Source organism: Marmota marmota, unplaced genomic scaffold (assembly GCF_001458135.2).
Source record: "Marmota marmota marmota unplaced genomic scaffold, marMar, whole genome shotgun sequence".
Taxonomy (NCBI): Eukaryota; Metazoa; Chordata; class Mammalia; order Rodentia; family Sciuridae; genus Marmota; species Marmota marmota.
In genome coordinates, this window is record NW_025999932.1 from 24,765,325 (window position 1) to 24,788,053 (window position 22,729).

The 22,729-nt window shown below is 42.6% G+C and overlaps 1 protein-coding gene and 1 long non-coding RNA gene across 8 annotated transcripts in view; one reads left to right on the top strand and one right to left on the bottom strand.

The window, feature by feature from the left end:
* LOC125616101 overlaps positions 1-3,373 on the bottom strand; it is a 67,859-nt gene extending 64,486 nt beyond the window's left edge. For all 4 annotated transcript variants that reach the window (XR_007346729.1, XR_007346727.1, XR_007346728.1 and 1 more), the window contains exon 1: positions 3,256-3,373. This is a non-coding gene — a long non-coding RNA (uncharacterized LOC125616101). The remainder of the gene's footprint in view (positions 1-3,255) is intronic.
* The window catches only part of Mtus2 (microtubule associated scaffold protein 2), a 567,575-nt gene that overhangs the window by 498,967 nt on the left and 45,879 nt on the right, over positions 1-22,729 (top strand). For 3 of the 4 annotated variants that reach the window (XM_048800772.1, XM_048800774.1, XM_048800773.1), the window contains one exon: positions 15,880-15,946. In XM_048800772.1, coding sequence (XP_048656729.1) covers positions 15,880-15,946 — 67 coding nt within the window. Of the gene's footprint in view, positions 1-3,438; positions 3,867-15,879; positions 15,947-22,729 lie in introns of those variants that run through there. The other variant, XM_015484181.2, reaches the window with a different exon arrangement.

The following is a 22,729-nucleotide window of genomic DNA, read 5'->3' on the forward strand; positions in this document are numbered from 1 at the left end:
ATTAAATCTCCTCTAAAGGGATGTAGGCAGGAGTGAAATGATATTACAAGGAAGCAAGGAGGCCAATTCAGCTTGGGGGACCTTCCTCAAGACTGCTGGCCCAGTTCTGAGCAAGGCAGTGGCGTGAGGAAGAAAGAAGGGAGGCTGTGGTTGCTGCCCGTAAGAGACCCAGGAGGCTTAACACCGAACAAAACACATGAGCCTGGTCGGGGTCCTGATTCACACAAACAAACTATATACAAAAATTAGAAACCAAAATTTTGTTATAGCATAGGTATCCGATGCCAGGGACATATTGTCAGTTTTATTCCATGTTTTAATGGCACTGTGGTTATGTAAGAAAATGTTCACAATTTTTAGCCATGTCTACTGAAGCATATGCAACTATTTAAAATACTTTAGCAACTGTTTAAAATATTTTAGGTGGAAAAAAGAAAAAGAAAGGGACAAAAGCAAGGTGACAAAAATCTTGGTGATGGTGGAATCTGGGTGATGATAGGTTAATTTGGAAAAGGTAAAAATGGATAGATGAAACAGATGTGTCAAAATCTTGATGGTTGTTGAAACTGGACACGGGAAGAGGAAGGTCCTTTGTATTTATCTCTGTTTTGGGTGTGCTTATTATTTTTATAACATGAAAACAAAACAAAGAAGACACAATTCTAGAACACTGGTACATTTCTCATCATGGGGATTATTTGGGCTGAGATCATGCCACATGTGCAATTTCAGGATGGACTGAGCCAACCCCAGCGCTTGTCCTTTAGTGCTCTCTGAGCACAGGAAGAGAAGCCGAACTTTGTTTGTGAGGGATTCTGCAGTCTCACCCTCTTCTCCTTGGACAACTGCTAGCAAGAGCTCTCATACATGGCCCAAAAAGAAGCAGCAATTTTCTCCTAAGGTGCAATAGAAATTTTAATTTAGAAAGAAATCCTTTCCTAAGGCAAACTTTATCTGAAGGAAGATCATTTTTGCCCAAAGAAATCATTCTTTCCATCATGCTGGGGAGGGGGTTAGCTTTGTGCTAAGGGCCTCTGCCTATCTTGATTTGGTGGATACTTGATGTACAGGGGCTCTTTGCCTCCAGGTAACTTCAAGCCACCACGTTTTTGTTTAATTATGGTAAAATACAAATAAAATTTACCATTTTAACTATTGTTAAACACACAATTCAGTGTTGTTGAATATATTCACATTGTGCCATCTCCAGAACCTTCTTCATCTTACGGAACTGAAAGTCTGAACCCATTAAACAGATCCCCGTCCCCCCATGACAACCAGTCTCTGTGAATTGCTAACTCTAGGTTCTCATATAAGTGGAATCATGCAATATGTATCCTTTTGTATTTAGCTGATTTTACTTAGCACAGTATCTTCAAGGTTCATCCAAGTTGTAGAAATTTGTAGCATCAAATTTCCTGCCCTTTATAGTCTCGGGGTGCAGCTCAGTGTAGAGTACATGGCATGCACAAGTCCCTGAGTTCTATCCCCAGAACCAAAGGGGAAAAAAAAAACTTCCTTTTTAGGGCTAAATAATATTCCATTGAATGTATGCACCACATTTTCTTTATTCATTCGTCCTTTAATACACACTTGTTTACTTCTACATTTGGCTCTTGTAAATAAGGCCACTATGAACATGGGTGTACAAAACAACTGCTTCTTACAATGTAAAGTTTTTCTCCCAAGGTTTCAAAAGTTCTTGGAACATCTTTCATCCCAGGTTCATGTTCAAGGTACTGGATGCTAGGCCAGCCCAATCTCACCACCAAAGAGCATATAAGCCTGTGAGAGGAGGCAGCTGTGTTCAACATCACAGAGCCCAGACAGTGGGTGGTCCTTGCCTATTCCCTAGTTTACTTCTTTTAAAACAATAAAACTAAAACATACTGGCAATAGGCTAAAAGTGGAAATGAGCTCATTCACCTGTTTCCCATTCTGCCAGGGCTGGCTACTATTTCATGGATAGCATTCTGCATTCAAAGCTTCATTCTAAACATAAACAAATGCATCCACAAATGAACATGCTTGCTTTGTTTTTGATAAAAGTTTACCTTCCCTGGGTGGGCATGGTGGTGCTCACCTTAAGTTCCAGCTCCTCAGAAGGCTGAGGCAGGAGGATCCCAAGCAACTCAGTGAGACCCTGTCTCTAAATAAACTACGAAATAGAGGTGGGGATATGGTTGAGTGCCCCTGATTTCAATCCCTGGTTACCCCCCCACCAAAAAAAAAGTTTACTTTTTCACTCAACAGTGTATCACCTTTCCATATAGTAGGAAGGTTTCAGAAACCTAGGGTATTTCCTATTTTTATGCTGTTACAAATGATGTTGAATTGAAGATCCTGACACATACACTCTTGCGTATTGATGTATTAGCATAGGATAGAAGGGAAAATCTTGGGTCAAAAAGTATATGGATATTTTAAAATGTGGTAGGTATGGCCAAATTGCCTTCCTAAAGGATTATGCTAATTTATCTGCTGGCTTTAAAAAGATTTGCATTTATTTTGTCACATTTAGGACAAGCATTCCAAATATTCCACTCTGTCCATATTTGACCAAATACTTTTGTCTTTCTACAAGTAAATCAACGTAGCCTGTACTAGTTATTTAGTTAAAATCTGCTTAGAAAATCTCAGTTAAATTAGTAAAATCACCTAATTTCAGCAACTATTGTCTGCTTCTAGCCAAGGCAACTTTATTGGATGAAAATGTAATTGTGTATTTCTGCTCATGACAAATTTTGGAATTTCTCCTCTGGGTCAAAGTCAGTCTTGCCAATATTTGCATCTTTAATTTCAGGATTACATAAATCTATTTTTAAATACCAAATCTGTTTTGAAAATAACTTTTGCCCTTTTCTATTTTTAATTTTTTAATTAAAAATAATTAATCAATTGCCTTAAAAAAAATCAAATCCTCTAAGCTTTTATGCCCATTTGCTTTGGAGAAATACCTGGAAAAATATATCCCCAACCACAATTTTAATTACCGAAGCCACTTGGATGGTTTGTATATGTGATTTCACAATTATGTCTCAAAATTAGGCACTGGGTTCGATCCTAGCACCACATAAAAACAAATAAAGGCATTGAGTCCATATACAACTAAAAAAAATTTTTTTAAATTATATTACAAATGTAAAGATTTCATCAAAGAAAGTCAAAAACTGTTTATGGCATGAAATTGGAAAATGGTTCTCATGGGCAACAAATGGAGTTGCCGGGGAGGAGAGGCCACATCATTACACTTACAAAGGTCTTTACTTCTTAGAGGAACAGAAAGCCCGGATCTGACCGCTCTGGCCCGGTGGTCCTCAGACCGTCCCTGGAAGCCGGGCTCCTTTTGTGTGCGTCCTGCGTCCTCTCCAGGCGTGTCTGCGTGGTGCAGGGCGCATCCGCACTCGGGAGGGCTGGGAGCGGCTGCCGGCTGAGAGCAGGCTGGCTGTCCTCCGGGGGAGATGGCACTGGCGAATGCTCCCTTGTTATGCGACTATTGATTTGCCTCACTCTGAGGATTCCGGGGGCAAAGTGACCCTCCCTACTGCCTGTCGCCTCCCTTCCTCCCGCCCGCCAGGGTGGCCTCCCGCAGCAGGATTCCTGAGGCTGCCGCTCCGCCCTCCTCTGCCTCTCAACCCTCTGGCGCCTGGATACCTGAAGTTATTAGGAGAAATGAGGTAGCCGAAGGGACCACATGGAAGTTGTGACAGCTCCCGGCGGCGCGCCTCTTTCTCGAGTGCCAGTTCCTGGGCTTAGGAATTACCGCTGACACGTTGAAAGCAGGAGGTCCCCTTACCAGCCAGCCTGCCGGGATGGGCCATTGCTGCTGCAAGCCTTATAACTGCCTTCAGTGCCTGGACAAGACGGTACTTTGCCTTCCCTCTCTCTCTTCTTCCCCCTCCTCCTTTGCCAGGGCAGAGAGAAAGCCGCGAGCCGACCGCCTCTGTCCCTCGGCTCCCCAGCATGCGTGTGCGCTTTGTTGGTGCCCAGGACCCTCCCTTTCCCCGTTCCAGGGTGCTGAATTGTGAGTGGTGTTCACAGAAACATTTGGCCTCACATACTCTGCAGTGCCTTACATAATTTGGTATTCTGCAGTCACCAATGGAACTGTTGCATTTTCCTGAAATAGTAGAAACATCTCAAAAACCAAACTGTCAAGAAATCCTTGGAATATTCTTAATGCATTGTAACGTACCTGGAAGACCTAAGATGAACGTCCAAGAGGGGATTGCAGGTTAGCTAGGCATGTTCTTCTTCCCCAAGCTGGAACTTTGAAAGTTTCCCTCTCCACCCCCCATCCCCCACCCGTAGCATACATCCCTGTAGTTTGTATCCTTCATGTCAGAAAAAAACAGCACACCCAGGTATAGTTCTTCCTTCTGTAGTTCATCACATCAGAGAGGGGTGAATAACACAGACATGAAAACCTGAAGAACCAGGGAGTCTGAGGGTGTGTTCAAGGATTCACTAGAAGGAAAATTCACAGCCAAGGAACTGAAAATAGAGTATGCAGAGAATTGTATGGCAATTCCTGCACAAAGCCTTTCTTTGCTTTTGACACTTGCCTGATCTGTGAGCTTACAGAGGGATTAGGATATGCTTTTAATTTCAACTGTTGGCAAGAGCTCTTGTCTCTGTGATATATTTTATTATCATGCACATTCGAATTTCTCAAAGATGCATGAAATGGGATTTCACAGGGGGGTGAAATTGCCTCCTTTCTACTCATGTGGGCATCAGCTACTAGATAGCTTGGGGTATAGTATGTGACCAGGTGAAGGAAAAATATATGGCTTAATTTAAAACTCTTTACAGGGCCATCACTAGGGAACATCTTACTTATGAGTTCTTCTTATGAACTTTGACCTAAAGTACGCTTATATACCCACCCCAGAAAATTAAACTGATACCTTAAATGTCATTTGGTATTTTTGTTCCAATAGAAATAACCATTTCAGTGGGTTTGGCTTTTGCCACCCTGAGTGTGAACCATATTTTTGTTTTAGCAAACAGAAATATAAAATATTTGCACCCAATCATCTGCAAACCCCACACTGAAGTGGTTAAGCCCTTTTGTAAGAGAAGTGGTCACAAAGAAGAGTCCAAGGAAGTATAACAATGGTTGTGATAAAAGGGAAAGATACGCCATGTGTACAGCAATAGTATAAAGTTTCCATTCCCAAGCCCTGATAGGAAGGTCTGAGAAATAGGGTCTTTAAAATGTTAGGCCTTTAAGAAAATATATTTTAAAGTGAGTCTGTCCCCAATTGTCTTTCAAATCAAGTTCCTGAAAATAAGTATCCCTGTATAATTCTTGAATTCAGAGATTTGGGAAAAATAATTCAATGTTATTTTTTCTCTTTAGCAGTGTGACGTTTAAGTAGCTTTTAAATGTTTTAGCCTTGAAACTAAAATTCAGTACAAATTATTCTTCCTGGATGAAAACTTAAAGACTTATGCTATGCCTAAAAAACTTTTCCATTATGTGCACACTCCTATTTCTTGACTTTACTATATTTCAGAATAGTATTCCATTTGAGGTTTTATAGATATATATTCATAGGTGCTTTTTAAAGGAATTGAAGACTTTCTTTTTTAAAACAAGAGAAGGAATTGGTTTGTTTATTTGCTTGCTTCAGTCTCCCAAAATCATTTATTACTTGATAAGGACCTAATAGATCAGCATTGTGTATTGGGACAGTACGGGAATCCACTGAAGTCTCCAACTTCAGAACTCATTACTCCTGTAAATGCCACAGAACCCTTCAGGGTCTTAATCAGCTTCATCTACCCCTTCATTCGCATGGTTTGAAGAGGGAGGTCTGACAAAACTTCTGATTACTTTAGTCCAGCTTAATAACCCTTTAAAAAAGAACATTTCCTCAGCAATTTATATAGGTATAGAATAGAAATCCTTATTTTGAGAAGTAAAAATTTCTTTCTTTTTTTTTTATAGTTCACTCATAGTACAGAGAAAGATGTTTTGGAAAACATGGTGAGTTAGAAATACTCTTAACAGTCAGTTTCAGAGGTTGGACTAAGAAATAGGAATCTGGGGATGCTTCTTTCTTTAGCATCTGAATATTGGGACTGACTTTTGCGGGGAAAACTAGAATCTTGTCTAGAGTATAAAATGAAAAAAAAAAATTTTTTTTGGTTCAATGAACAAATGGTTTGCAAAAGCTCTTTGTGTTTATGTACTTCCAACTTATAAAACCCATCCAATTAGCAATATTTATTTCTGGTTGATTCTGTCCCTTGTTAGTATGGGAACTAGTAAAGTATTCTAAAAAGGCACGGTCAGTTATTGGTTTCGTTGTACTTCCAGCTTTTCCAGAGAAACCACAAGTTGGCTAGGCAACAACAGTGCATACAGAGCACTTGATTAAACAGTAGGAACAGTCTGAGGAAGAGTAGGTGAAAGTTCTGTGATTCTGTTCATACTTGTTTCTGGTCCAAGGAAAAGCAAGTACAGCACCGTGGACTAACTTTCTTGGAAAAACTGGAACATGAATTACACTTTAAGCTTGCGGCGGAATTTTATTGAACTCAAGAGGAGAAGGAATATAATTCCAAGCAAGGAGTGCATGAGGAAAAGTGTTTTCACCCAATTGGATGACATACGAGAGGGCAAACACAGTAGGAAATACAGCACAGAGAGAGCCTGAGGGGATTTTCAGAAAATTTCAGATTTTGGTCTTTTAACTTGAAAATAATTAATTAAAAAGTAGGGACTTATCTTGGGGTTTTGAGCAGAACTGAAATCTGCAGAAATAGTCCTCTGTATTATGTTGAGTTAAAAAGCATGACCCAGGAATTCTGGCCATTGGGACACCAGGATGGATCCCAAAGGGTCCATTCACCATGAACTCAGTGTGGTCCAGGATGAAGCATGATGCTGCATGTACCAAAACTTCTTAACTTCCCAGAAATGATGGATTTTAGGAAGGCTGAATTATTAAGAGAACTAGATGTACCAACTAGAATGCCAACCTGTTTTTTTTTTAACAATCAGAAGTATAATTCAACAAGCAAATGAATGGCAACAAGCTTGATAAATATGTTATTTCTTTTTGGAATCAAGAGTCTAGCTTCGAGAAGCTCTGATATAAATAGAATCTGAGCCACAAATCATGTTATTGAAGAATCCAGTGGCTTCTGAGCCTCAAGGGCCCATGACCCATCCCCCATGCCCTCTTGCCTGACATGCACTTGAGAGGGCTGTGTGATTACTATTGGCCCTGGTGACTGTCTCTTCTAAGCTCCTTTGCTGGCCAACTCTCCTTGTAATGGACGTGTCCTTTCTCATACTGTCTTAACAGATTGATCATGTTGCCAGGTCTTGCTGGGTTAGGATCTATCCTGAGGCCTGTAGAAGCTACTTGCATATCTCTAAACTAACCTTTCAAAAAAAAAAACCTTTTTATTTTTTAATTTTTTCTAATTATACATGGCAGTAAAATACATTTTTGACACATTGTATACAAATGGAGCACAACTTCTCCTTCCTCTGACTGAACAGGGTGCAGAGTCACACAGGTAGTTGATTATAATCTTGGTTACAACTAGAGCTAATCTTATCTACCTTTTCTTTAAATTCTTGGTAGAGGTGGGAGTTGAGACAACAACCTCTCTGTCCCTCCCAGGTATGTGTGGTACTCTGACATAATGCATTTGGGAAGGTGATTAGAGACAGGTAGGTCCAGAAAAGGTCAAGAACTTCTTCAGTGCAACATAAATAGATTAAAAATCATGGTTTGGGCTAATTTTCCTTTCTTCCGCACTTATTCAGGGATGTAGAATTTCCCAATTTCTCAGCATTACTTCCTTGGATTAGCATTCTTTCCCCTTGGCCCTATTAATCCCTGTCCTTTCCAATTGCTCATTAGTAATCCAGATATGGATTTCTCTTATATCTCAGATTATGATATTGCCTCATTACCTACAGGCTCTTAGGTAAACTAGATGTTTCTGTTTAACCAGGGACTCTCCCCAGTGTGCATGAGGTTGAAGGTTTGAATTTCTGAGTTTAGTCATTTTTAGTTCTTTTAATACAAGATTTGGCTTTGCTTGTTTTGCACACAATTAGACATTTAATTTTATTGAAGAGCATTAAATTTGAATGATATTTTGCCTTTGATGGATTTATATTAAATTACATTTCAAAAGCAAATCATTATACAAAATTACAGTGGTCTTAGAGTTAATTATATGTGAAATAAATAATACTTATTGATGAACTGAGACACAGTATCAGTGCTGCCTTCAAGCCATAATAACTAAAATGAAAAATAAAAGGTCAGTCTACCTCCCAAGGGTTTTTTCCACAGAGCCATATTATGAATCTGGCCAGTCTTCATAATATTCATTGACACATTGTATACAAATGGAGCACAACTTCTCCTTCCTCTGACTGAACAGGGTGCAGAGTCACACAGGTAGTTGATTATAATCTTGGTTACAACTAGAGCTAATCTTATCTACCTTTTCTTTAAATTCTTGGTAGAGAATATTGAAAATGAATACAGTAGTCACAAAGGTGCCCTGAAAACAGCTCTGAAGACATATATGTTCTGCTGACGTTACCTTGTGGCTGGCTCATTTAGAAATATGAAAGCAAATATTTCCTTAGTAAGACAAAGTTGCACTGTGTTGAAATAAACCCTAATCTGAATTCAAGGGTGAAAAGCAGTATTGTTTCAGAGAAGAAAGAAAACTTCTTAACCTCTATGCCATTTAGTATGTGTGTATGTAGTGTGTGAATTTTTAAAATTCACAATAGAAAGGATGCATGTATTTCCTCAAATGCCAGAATTCCATAAACTTCGCATTTTATCCCTCATTGTGGTTCTTTTGTTTGGCTTTGAAAAATATGACAGAGGTTACATGGTTGGATTTTCCTGATCTGGACTGATTTCATAGCTAAAAATAGGAAAGAATAATTAAGACAGTCTTTTGGCTTACATTTGTAAATTTTCTTTCCTTTTCTTTAATATGTGTGTGTGCATAGATACAAACACACACAAACACACACACATATACATATATACACACACTTATATTTTGTGCTTGTCTATTTTATTTATATATATATACCCCCACACACACACATGTGTATATATGTAAGTATGTATGTATATCTATATCTATACATACACGCACACACATACACACACATATGTATAAACACAATCTTGTGAGGGAGAAAATGAGTTGATAAAAATGCTCAGCACTACAGTGAATTTTAGGAAACTGTCTTCAGTACTCCTTGAAACTAACCAAGAATTCCTATAGGAAGTAACACAAGCAGAGCAGGAACCTAGAGAGAAAAAGAAGAAAGGCCCTGGGTCAGTCATAGTGGCCCATGCCTGTGATTCTAGATACTCAGGAGGCTGAAACAGGAGGATCAAAAGTTCAAGACCACCCTGGGCAACTTATGGGGACATTGTCTCAAAATAACATAAAAGGGGCTGGGGATGTGGCTCTGTGGCAGAGTACTTGCCTAGCATGCGCCAGGCCCTAGATTCAATACCCACTATTGCAAAATAAATAAATAGTATCTAGTGGTATGACAAAAGTTACCAGAAAGACCCAGGTGCTATTTTGTGTCACTGGTTCTCCTGGTCTTTTTCCAGGGTGCCACTTTAAATCCCTCTGTTTATTCATCCTGTGGTCTCAGTTTAAATCATTAAGACAGCCTTGCCCCAGTGAATTAAATCATGTTGTTTTGGCATTGCTTATGCATTGACTAACTCTGAGAGACAACCTCTTCAAAAGCAGAAATACCCTGCCTGGTGTGTTATAGTCACTCAGGAAGAATATGTTGTTTTGTATGAGTTTCCTATCTCTGGATTAATTAGGGGTGAGTGCACCTCAGAATCACCCAGTACTCATTTTTTTGTTTTGTTTTAAAAATGAGTATTGGTTTCTCGAGGAGGGGTTAGGTGGCCAGCACCCGAGTGTGGAATCTCACAGGTGATGCTAACAATGAGAGGCATTTTCATTCCCTGTCCCCACCAGGTTCACAGGGTGGCATCAACCATCTGAGCAGAGAACTCTCGTTGACCAAGCATGTTGAAATAACAGAGTGTGGCAGCTTGCTTGGGGCTTGGCCACACATCCAGTTGCTTGAAGTTAATGAAATGATGAGTAGGTTGTATGCTTTATCAGGCTTCCCTAGCTAGGAAAAATGAAAGGCAGCATTCTCCCAGGAGTTTGGGAAAGACCTTGGCATTTGGGATCCAGGTCTAAAAAGAAAGGTAGGCTCCACAAAAGCAGACCTGCAGTGGTATGTTTGGGTGTAGGAGTAAAGGGGGTGATTGGAAGTTTCATGGGACTAACTCATCTCGGATTCCATCTTTGAATGGCCTCCATAGACCATGTGGAAAAGAATGGAGAACTAGGAGTGCAAAGAGAGAAAGACGTGACTAAATAAAAGAGGTGGCTAAGAAGATGCAGCTGCTGGTTTGGGTTATAGAAGAGTGTTCCAATGCGTGTCCAGTTCCAGTTAAGCCTGCCGTGGAGTAAACAGTCACTTTAGAGGACTGGCCTTCTTTGGCTTTGTGATTCCTGGATTATATCACCAGGATAGTTTGGATGGTTAAGTACCGTGTTCTATTTTTAGCCCTCTTGAGTGAACACAGGATCTCATGTGCTTGGCACCAGTTAGGAATTTTCCACTCATCCCCTAGTAGGGAAGCGCTGATCTAACCCTGGGCTGTCAGAGGAGTCCTTGCTCATAGTCCAGTCATCCCACCCTGTCATCGCCCTGGACCTGCCTGAGGTTTGGGAACAACCTTAATGAAACAACATTTCATTAACTTCAAGCAACTGGATGTGACATTTTAGAGGGATTCCTGAATATTCCTCAGAACCTAAGGGCTTCGTAAGAGAAGACCACTGCTGGATTCCGTTGAGCCAGGATGGATGGGGTGACACTTGCAGCACAGAGTAGTGATGGAAGGTTCCTTGAAGTTCACCTCTTGTCTGAGGACCGCTGTTCTTGCGGTCACGGCTGTTGACTCATTTCATTGCAGGGTCACACTGCGTCATTCTGGTTTGGCTTGCAGGAAGCAAAGAGCAGCTTGCTTGATGCAGAGAATTTATAAATTAGGAGGGTTGATATCATTTCAAAAACAAGCACTTAAGAAAGAAGACTGTTGCCAGGCTGCACCGGCTGGCTGGCTTTCGGGAGCTCGGGCTGAGCTGTGCCAGTATCTTCAACAAGAATGTGTTCAGAGGCCATCAGAAAGGTCTTTCCAGAGCTGTCAGGGATAACTAAATAGCTACCCTATCTGAAGTTACAGCCCCGTGGAGGCGGTACTGAAGAGGGTCCACACACTGGAAATGTACCAAGATGCGACCCACAAATCTATAGCAAGGACAAACCCAGGGAGTGCAGGCTGTCGGGTGGGGAATGAGGCAGCCAGAGAATTTTCCATGGGGCCAGATCAGTCAGGAGCTGGCTCTGCCTCTCCCTGAGTCAGACGTGAAAAGCTGAGTGGTTCAAGTGCTCAGATCCAGTCTGAGGGCAAATGCAATTTGAATCCATGAAAGTGAAGAACAGGGAGGGTGCAGGATTGGAACTCCCACCTTTGCTGTTTCCTAGCAGGTTGTGCAAGGAGGGGCTGGTTACTTCCCTGAAGGGCCCCAGCTCCCTCACCCATAAAGGGAAATAAACCAGAGGAAACCTGGACAGTATAATTGGCCCTTGTATGGATGGATTCTGCATCCACAGATCCAACCAATCACAGATCAAACGTATTCAGGGGGGAAAATCGCATCTGATTGAACATGTGCAGACCTTTTTTTTTCTTGTCACCATCCCCTAAATAATACAGCATAAGAGCCATTTATAACTCTTATTAGGCAAGATTTATAATTAGGTATTATAAATCATCTAGAGATGATTTAAAGTCTGCAGGAGGGTATCCATGGGTTATATGCAAATACTACACATCTTATATCAGGGACTTGAGCATCTATGAATGTTGGTATCCTAGTTGGGGCTGGGGATCCTGGAACCAAGTTCCGCTGACACCAAGAGACAACTATATTTTGAGTAGTATGAGGGAAAAGGCTCACCCAGCCCTGGGCCTGGCCTATAATCAGTGCTAGGTAGAGGTTAGCATGGATAATAATCTTTATTAATTAGTGAATAATGTTTAGCCAGAAATTACAGACCCGTCTTTTATTCGGCACTGTGCTGGGGATGGAACCCAGGACTCTTGCGTGCTAGGCAAGTACTCCACCACTGAATGACATCCCCGACCCTCGTATGTTCCTTAAATTTTAGTCAGGAGTTTGTAGCTTATGTTCGGCAGCCTACCCTTCCTTGCTGAGGCATCTGATGACTCTACTTGAAACTGGTTGGTTTTCTAGTGTGAACCTGAAAATAAGAGGGCCGGGCATTCGAGACTGGATGGGGTCAGCCTTGTACAGTCTTTATTTTATTTTTAAATGTTTGGTGCTGCTGGGGATCAACTGCTTGTGAGGCAGGCACTCTACCACTGAGCCACACCCCAGCCCTTATTCAGGCTAATGGCAGCCTGCTTGCTCAGGTGGGGAAGGTTCAGGGTCTCCAGTCTCACTTCTGTTTCCTTCCCACTTCTCCTTTCACATCTCTTCCCATCCGTCTTCTTTCCCCCCATGCTCCTTTTTTTTTTAATTCTCTCACCCCTTCCCTGTCAATCTTACTTGTTTCTCCTAAAGGCCTGGCCACCAAGTGTCGGCATTAGCTTTCCACTGAAGTGATTCAGTCTTCATCCTCCACCTCCTCCATCACCAGTAGGTACCTGTTGAGTCCAGTCCCCTCAAGGGGCCTTCCAGCCACTCCTTCTCCAAATGCCTGACTATTCTGTGCCCCCCACCACCACCTCTTAAAGGCTCCACAGCATCTCCCACTAGCACCCCCCTGGGGACCAAGCCTTTAACACATGGGCTTTGGGGAGACATTGAACTTGCAAAGTATAGCAAACATTCACAAGGCCCTGATGGTATTTGCACTCAGTATTTGGTCTGCATTTTAGCCAGAATGGTCTGTTGTGATGTGGAAAACCCCTGGGGGCAGGACTCTGCTAAGATCTGATAGGCCTACAGGAGCTCAGGGAAATGTGTTGGCTTTGGAATAGAAATGGAAGTTAGTTTGTTGTTTTTGTTAAGTTCTGGCGGTTCCCTGCTACACCTGGCTGAGGCTATTTCTCAACTGATAAATCCAGGGTTTCAGTTCTCTGGCTGTGTTTGGGAATTAGAGGATATGAGTATTCAAAATTGTCTTTGATAAGGAGAAGCAAGTTAGGTTTTTTTTTTATTAGTTTAAGATTATCTTATGGTAAATAATGCAATAACCACTGTCCAAAACACTAACAAGTTGGTTGTCAGCTGGCAATATTGTTAGAACAGTGTGTAATCCCTGGGATTAGTTTGATTAGGACGTTTTCCCCTCTTCTGGGTTCTTCATTCTTTGAGCTGCATCAAAACTTAGTGTTGGGGCTGCAGATGTGGCTCAGGGAGGAAGTGCATGCCTAGCATGTGTGAGACCCCTGGGCTTGATCTCCAGTTCAGAAAAAAAAAAAAAAAAAAAAACACCTTTGAGTAGAGTCTGGGCAGAGCCAGGGAGGTGCTCCAGACCCAGAGGACAAGAATGATGTGTAAATTAGAAACACAGTTGATAATTAACATGGAAAAGTACCTATTAGTTATAGGATATTATCTACTTGCAAATAAAATAAAAAGAATCCCTGCAACTATAACAACACCTAACACTGGAATGAGCTTGCTAAGTGCTGGACACTCTTGCAAGTTCATCACATATGTCACTTTATTTAACCCTCATGGCAACCCTGTGCAGTGGGTATGGCATGGAGGTAGCGTCATTTAACCATTAGGAAGATGGACACTCTCAGCCCTGAATTCAGGGAAAGCAAGGCTGCTGGAGACTGGATGAGATGGGGGAACCCCCATCGTAGTTCATTTGGGCTGCTATCACAAAATATCTTAAATTGGGTGGCTTATAAACAAGAGAAATTTACTTCTTACAGTTCTGGAGGCTGGGAAGTCCAAGATCAAGGTGCCAACAGATCTGGTGCCTGGTGAGGACCCACTTATAGTGGCTTCTTGCTGTATCCTCACTTGCTGAAAGGGCAAGGCTGTTCTGTAATCCCATTCATGAGGGCTCCACCTTCTGACCTAATCACCTTCCAAACGCCCCAACCCCTAATAACATCACCTTGGGTGTTAAGATTTTGACACATGAACTTGGGGGACACAAACATTTAGACCACAGCAGAGTCCATTGTCCCTCAAAGGATGGATCTGTTGCTACTTTCTTAAAAAGAAATATTAGCTAATAATTGTTTATACTTGTGACAATAATAATTCTCGATTTTTTATGAAAAAAGTTCTATTTTTGGTATTAAGAATATTATGACTTTGCTTAGCATAGGCCTTTTGGATAACCCAAAATTCTCCTAGGAACTCAAAGTAGCAACCCTTGTTACCCAAGTCCAAATGCAGCACCTGCAGATTCTGAGAATCACCTTTAGTTTCATTCATTGAGCACAGGTTCATCAGAGGTGCTGAAATCAAAAGCAAAGTAAGGAAAGAACATTATATTAGTTATAACAAAATACCTTAGATGATTAACTTAAAGAGAAAAGTTTTATTTTGGATCAAAGTTTTGGAGGTTCCAGCCCAAGATCAATTGAGCTCATTGCTTTGGGCTTCTCCTGGGTGGTAGACAGCGAAGGCAGCATGTGACAGAGCAAACTGCTCACCTCATGGCCACCTTATGAAGCAAAAAAGAGAAAAGAGATCCCACAATCCCCTTAAATGCCCCCAATGACCTAAGGACCTCCCAGTAAGCCCCACCTCTTAAAGGCTCCACAGCATCTCCCGATGGCACCATCCTGGGGACCAAGCCTTTAACACGGGCCTTTGGAGGACATTGAACATGCAAAGCATAAAAAATATTCACAAGGTCCTAATGATATCTAAACTAGGTGTTTGGTCTACATTTTAGCCAAAATTCTCTCTCTGGAAATCAACTTACTTTGGGATTACATTCTGTTGAGTGACAGATTTTCTTTGAAGGGCTGGTATCTCTGACTTATTGCCAGCATTCCTAATATTGGTGGTGTTATTTAGTAATAAAATCATAATAAACTCTTTATGGTGACCCAGTCACCCAGCTCACACATTCAGCCCATCTTCAACTACTTCTCTATTATGAGTCATGGAAAATATTTGATTTGAAAACAATGTGGTGGTCAGTGAGTTGCAAATGGCATACTTTGCACTATGTGTGATTTCTTCCTGTCCCTTCTATTAACGTCAATAGTGGAACCAAAAAAATTGGAAACCTGAAGCACTGTTGCTGAGAATGTTTCAAGTCAAGGCTTCTGTTCTGATCGCCATTATTCATTAGGTAGCTACCCAGGTATGGACAAAAGGGTAAGTTTAAGGGGACAGTGGCAAAGCAAGATTCTGTCCCTCAGAGAACGAAACCATGGACTTTTTCAAGGTCAAAAATCTCAACTAGTTACAGGAGTTAGTGGTGTATAATAATATATGACAGTTTATTGATGTGTAGGAGACAGATGTGCAAGAAATTGTGGCAGGATGATTTACAAGAGTGTAACAGAAAAGCACAACCATGGGTGTTATTAATATTATATTGCAGGCTTTGCCATTTGAATGAATACAAATGAATGAGTCAGAATTGGCTTTGTAAGTTTTTATATGCTTATATAATTAGAAAAATTATCTCCTTAAGGGCTGGACTTATAAATATTTGCTTAATATGATTCATTAATTAAACATGTGAAAGTACTTATTTAGCATAAAACTAGGGGACTCTCGGTATCCGTTTTGTTTTTTCAGAATGAAAGTGCCCTTGTGAAAGAAAAAGAGCTGTCAATCGAACTTGCAAACATCAGGGATGAAGTTGGTAAGTAGGGCATTGGAAATGAGGACCATAAAGAATGTCTTTTCCTGATTCCTGTGAATGTGTAACAAAAGCAATTATGTCTCCTGTAAAAAGCCCGAGCAAACCTGCCTGAACGAATGAAGTGGCTTACCCAGCACAGCGGTAGGCTGCTGAAGCCTCGCGGGGAGCCATAATTTTTACGTGTCTGTTGTTATAAAGACAGCCTCATAACAGTTAGCAGTGGAACTAATCACGCCTTGACTCTGCTACTCACAGATGGCGGCACATACATCAGTCTGTGTTGTTGGCTGTGACAAGCACCCCTCTATCTAAGCACCTCTGATAATATGTGGGGCTGCCTGCTAAATGCAGATGTTGCATGGCTGCCTGCCACTGTATACAACCTGCCATGAAATACCCTGTAAACTAGAACAAGATCAAAAACAGATCTGTCTGGGTCAAAACTATGAGGATGCATGTTGAAAGGACTAATATTTGGCCATTGGAGTGGTTTAGTTCAGTCAGAACCACGAGAGGCTTTCCCAATAAGAGGATGATCCCCAACCACAGAGGATGTGAGGAGAGATGGGCTCTCTCTGACTTTTGTCTGTCTCTTTGTCCTCTGGACAAAGTGTTACCGCTGTTGACCAGTGACGAGTCCGTGCTTCCCCAATGTTGAAGAATAACACCAGAGAAGCACGTCGAGGCAAGGTCACAGTAGAAATTAGAAGTTTATTAAAGGACAGCAGAAAAGACTTCTCCCGGAGGAAGAAGGGGACCCAAGAGATGGAATCCGTGGAAGTGCGGGTTGTCTCTCCATTTTATAGTTTTCGGTGATGGAATGTAGGTGGGAAGGCCCGAAGGGTTGGGACACAGGTGGGCCAAAGAGGTAATCTGGGCACTTCCGAGTCAGCATCTTTAAGTTTGCTGTTCATTAACATTTCTTTGGGATGGGCTATCTTCAGATCTGCTGGGGGCTGTTTCCTGGACTTCATTAAGATTCCGAGAGTTGCTCAGCTTTTCCGGGAATTCATTCTCATGGCCTCCATTTTAGATTTCACTCGATATTAGACCCGATTTACCTAAGTACACTGACTACCTAATTTTAAATCTGGCTTCAAAAGGACTAGTTGGAGTATTTGCATGTTCTCACTTCTTGATCCTATTTTCTTTCTTGACCACCCATGACTCCATTTCTCCAGGAATCAATCAGCAAAAGTGAAATACACATGGCCCCTTCCTATTGGCCTGCTTTTCTTCTCTATCTGGTGTGGTCCTGGGAACAGCTCACCTGAACAGGTGTGGCCCCTCCACCAATGAAGGGACTTGGACCATCCCAGCCATCCTCAGCCGGTGGCCAGCCACACAGATAGGCCTGCAACTGTGCTGTGGACAGGGCAGTGAATTTCAAACTTAGCTTTCCTCCACTGATTTCTTTCCTCCCCCTCTTCTTTAAAATTTATTTTTTCTTTCTGGTGGGTTTTGTGTCTTCTTTTGTAGTTGGAATAGATCAGCAATGGTCACTACTCCCCTCTAAGAAGAGCAGGCCCCTGTGGGAAGGCAAAAATAACAGTGTCCCATGCCAATCTCACCCAGTGTGACCTACAGCTGCAGGGCACCTGCTCCTGGCCACCACTGAGAAGGAGCCAGGGAATTAAAAATCCAGATATAGGCTTTTATGGGTGATCCCAGCCAGGAAAGGCAATGGCGGCATGTGGGAGGGAAACTCCGGAGAAGCTGGGGTGCAGGAGAGCAGGGCTGACACTGTTGGGTGGAAGAGCACCCACCAGAGAGGGAGAGGTGACACCTGCTCCCCTCTGGAAAAGTCTCATCCTTGCTTATTACTGCAGCTGTTGTTTTCCTGGTGACTGAGTCTCATTTCCTGAAGTCACCACCATTCCCTTCCATCTATTTTTCTTTGGGTATCAACCAGGGCCTTCTCAGCTGCAGCTCCCAAGACCTCAGTGCCAAGGCTCCCAAGCTTGCAGCCTCTGTCTCCACTGGAGTTCCTTTCCCACGGTGGCCCCCCCCCCATGAACCAGACCCCACTTAGGTTCTCAAGGGCTCGCGTGGAGAGTGACCCCCCTACACACACTTTTTTTTCACGAAGGGAAGCCCCTGGCACACTTGCTGGTGGTGAGCCTGCCAAATGCTGGGGACTGTTTTCATTCCCCTCCAAGGAGGCCTCCCATCCATCCACCAGTGGAGCCATTGGTTCCCTGCACAGTTGGACTGTTTATTCTGTGAATGTGCACATCGAACATACCTGTGCACACACATGGGACCTTCTCATTGATGACTCCCCATGGTCTCCTGAAAAGAACATTCCTCCCTCTTCTTCCATTGTATCCAAAAAGAGTATCTCCTTCCTGGATTCTAACTGCAGAGACCCACCCCTCCAATTTCCTGACCTCAGGCTCTATATGCAATGTACTGTGACTTGAGACATCTCCCTCCCAGTAAAGCTGCAAAAGAATGAGTTTGACCTAAACTGACCCTTAGGCCAATTCCCAGGTAATTTAAGCATGAAGACAGCTGTGAGCCCTTGGTCTTGCCTCTTCTGGAATCACGGCCCTCCCCTTCAAGATGGCCCCTAGTGGCACTATATGAGGCATGGGGTAGAAGTTCCAGAATTCTTGATTCGCAGTGAGCAATGTCTCCATGATTATTTTCAGATTCCCAAGGGCAAATACATACTCACAACTCCCTTACTAAGTAGGTAGATCTAGGTGACTTAGGTGTCTATGTCTTAACAACTTAATTGCCTTTTTGAAAAACGAGCATAAATTGAAAGAAAAGAATTATATTTCCATTTCATAGGAGAAACCGTGATTACTTGCTAGTGGTAGGTGTGGGCTGTGGGGCCCAGCACAGCTTCTCAAACTGTAGAAGCAGGTTGGACCATGCCACCTTCGGTTCCTGTTTCACAGCTTTTCTGTGTGTACTTTTTATCACAGCAACATCCAAAACCCCAGCTCGGCTAAGATTAGGTATCACCAAAAGGAATGAAGTGAGCTGTGTTGCACTAATGTCAGACTGTGAACTGGAGCTCCTGAGGGCCAACAAAGACCCAGCACTGATGTGCTACCCTGGGAATTTTAAGATGCCCCACAATGTCTCTGTGAGTTTGCCGTAGTGACTTCAGATACCCCAGCACACAGTTTTGGAAGCACAAGCTTAGTGTCATTTCTCTGTTCTCAGAGGTCAAGAGATTTGAGGATGAAAATGGGTAGGTCAGCCAGGAATGGTAATCCCAGCGACTTGGATGGCTGAGGCAGAAGGATCACAAGTTCAAAGCCAGCCTCAGCAACTTAGCAAGGCCCTAAGCAACTTAATACAATGTGTCTTAAAATTAACACACACACACACACACATACACACACACAGGGCTGGGGGTATGGCTCAGTGGTTAAGTGCTCCTGGGTTCAATCCTCAGTGCCAAAAAAGGGGGGGGGCGGTCTTTAGAAACTCAGGAACTGAAAGTTGTTGATGATTATTCATGCAGAAAAGTATACAGTCTTGACCCATGTGAATTACACCTCTTGCCACCTTCTTTTCCTCTTTGAGCAAGACACGATGGTGTTAACTTAGGGAGTGATAAGTTAAGTCAATGAAAACATTGACTTAATAGATTTTCTCTGAAGTTTTCCATTGGGAGGTATCATGTCCATAGACCTGAAATACTATAAGCCAGCCTCTGAGTACGTTTCTCCATGAAATGGATGAGTTTGTAGGTGGTTCCAAGGGCTGGAGGTTCCCAGCATGGGCTTCATAGGGTGAGTTGTTTGGCCTCCCTGTCCCTCAAGTTCCCTTTCATAAAATGGAAAGCCAATTACAGAAGAAAATGCTGATACAGCACTCAGCAAAGGTGACTCTTATAACTATAGCACCTTGAATCTAAAAATAGAGTACAAAAATCTCCTCTATCTTGGGAAAAGATACAACATATCCCTCCCCAGAGAGATGTCTACCCTACCACAGGCAAACTTTGGATCTGGGGAGGTACAACTGATGCAGCTGAGTTTAGTGTGCCAAGTCCAAGGCCACAGCTCTCTGCGCTTCTGAAAACTTCTAAATGCAACAAGCCTTTCTCAAGAATTACATCTTTTCTTTTTTGAAGTCATTTGTTTTCTGCATTAGTGCTAAGAATAGAACCGAAATTTATCTGCCAAATAAAAAAAGCCTGTGGAGGCAGGGCAGAAAGCCCTGGCAGCACACCTTGTCTGTTCAGCCCATCATTTGTCTCAAGGATACTTCATGAGCAAGGTCCAAATCCACTGTCCATATTGCATATGTCAGGGGGCGGGGGATGGGGAATGTGGGGATCCACTGTCAACTGTAAGGCCCATAAATTCTGGAGTCTCCACCTGCCCTGTGTTTCCTGGAATAAGAAGAGAATAAAGCTGATAAACCTCACTGCTAAATGATCCAGAGAGAGACATGGTCAGCCGCAAGCCCTCACCAGCAGCCCTACCCTGAGTCCTACCTCTTATCAGCTTGTCTGATAGCAGTCACTAGAGGTAGGGGGATGTAGAAAGAGTCTGAGGGAATGTAATTTCCAAATCTGTGAATGCAGACAGAAGAAAGGAAGAAGCTGCCAAAAGTCAGAATCATTCAGGCATATTTATCACAGATTCCAGAACAGGGCTGGCTTGTCCTGCAAATCTAGCTTTCTGCTTAAACTTTCTCACATCCCCTTGTGAAGTACAGTGAAGTCTGAGAACCAGTGAACACACTGATTTGGGTCAGAAACAAGGTCAGGGAGCAGCAGTAGGTAACTTGGGATGGGCCTGAGAGGGTGGGCTCCCATGGTTGAGGGCTCGCTCTGGGCTGCAGGGAGGACAGTGAAAGAAACTCACATGCAGGGGGAAGAGTCCAGAGTCTCAGGGAATTGGTTGTCGATGTGGAAAATTCTGCCCCTCGCCGACATTTGGTGTCCGAAACATCACTCCGAGAATGGTCTTGAGGTTTACTTGCCATTCCATGTAATGCGGACTCTTAACTACTCAGAGTTGGCACAGACCCCACAAGCTAAGGACTCAATTCCACAACACGGTCCCCACTTCAGACTCCTGGCGTAAGTCCCAGGAGCCACCTGTAGTTCTTACCAACTGGCCATAAAGACACAGAGCTTCCTCCAGCCCCCTCCTTGGTTTCCAGGATTCACCAGAATGAAGCACGGTCAAGGTATGTGAGGTGGGGGTGTGTGGAGCTCGCATGCCCTCTCTGGGGGTGCCACCTTCCCGGCACCTTGATGTGACCATCAACCCAGAAGCTCTCTGAATCTTACCATTTGAGAGTTTTTATAACCGTATCTCAGCCTTCTCCCTCTTTGTGGGTTGGGTGGAAATTTCTAACCTCTCTAATCACTAGTTGTTTCTGGTGTTCTGTCCTAAGGCTATCTAGGAGATGCATCTTAAGTTCCATTAGCACAAGACTTATCTGTCTTCAAAGGAATGCACAATAACATAAGATATGCCATCACTCAGGCAATTCCCAGGATTCTAGGAGATTGTGTTGGGAAAGAGCTATATTATCCCCACCCTCCAGACAAGGGACTGTAGTTGTGAAGAATGGCTCCTTGAAGGAGCCTCTGAGCACCTTACAAGTAGCAGGCACAGAAGTCGTAGCCTTTTAGAGCTGATGAGGATGGTAGTGACCTGTTCCTTCCCATTTTAGAGACTGGTAAACAGACTTGTTCAAAGATCTTGGATAGAACTGGGACATCTGTAAAGAGCACCCAGAAGAAAAATTTAGTCCTCCTCAACTTGGTCTACTCATTCATGGCACAAATATTTACTGAGCACTTACTTTACTCCAGGTACTGCTAGGTGGCATTCCTATGTATAGAGGAGTAGTTTTCTAGAGGGGGCTGAGATGCATCCCCCAGGCAGGACTCACTAAGCCTTGTGCCCCAGCATGGGGACACAGCCACTCAGAAATGACTTTTTGTTTTTTTCTAATTTGCACAAAATGTGATTCTGCAGGTTAGCTTGACCCAGTGCTGTGTGCTGGGGATTCTATGGAGAACAAGACTGAGCTGAAATCTTTACAGGATTTATAAATAGAAGACCCCAAGGAGGAGGTGCTAAAATGGGCCCTGTATACTAACAAAGACACAGAGGCCTGTAGGCAAGGACAGAGAGCAATCACTAAGCACCTACTGACTCCTACTGCTCCAGTGAACGTGCCCTGCACCGTGGATGCCAATACTGTTTTCAGGCACAGCCCATTCTGCACACCTAAGCAAAGAAAATCACTATTTATCATTTTCTCACCCTGTTTTCACTCACCAAAGTTTTCACATTTGTTATTTCATAGTCATAAAACATTCTATAGTGCTGACAAACTAGAATAAGCTTCTCTCCTTTGAGCATTTGGATTTTTACCAATTTTTTTTCCCCTCTGTCATGCAATAACAACTGTAGTGTTTGCGAATTCCTTTTTTCCTCTTGAGTTATTTTCTAGGGAGTATGTTCTCAAAAGCATGGATCAATAATTTTGAGAGGATTTCATATTTATTCTAAGTTCATGTGCGTGTTGAAAGTCCTTGATATTTCTTCTGTAAACCCAGATAAAATATCATGGTGGATTTAATCGCAATGCAGCTAGGATTGCCTTGTAAAAAAGGAAATTAAATCTCTCGCTGACTCATTCACTCATCCACACACAACTGAGAAGACACACATAATATCTAATTGTGTATCAGGGCGTGGTTTGGAATGAAGTCATCTGTGCTTCAAGAGTCAAGTCCCTGTGGAGTGGCTGAATTTGCCAATATCTATGTTATATTTTATTTCCTCA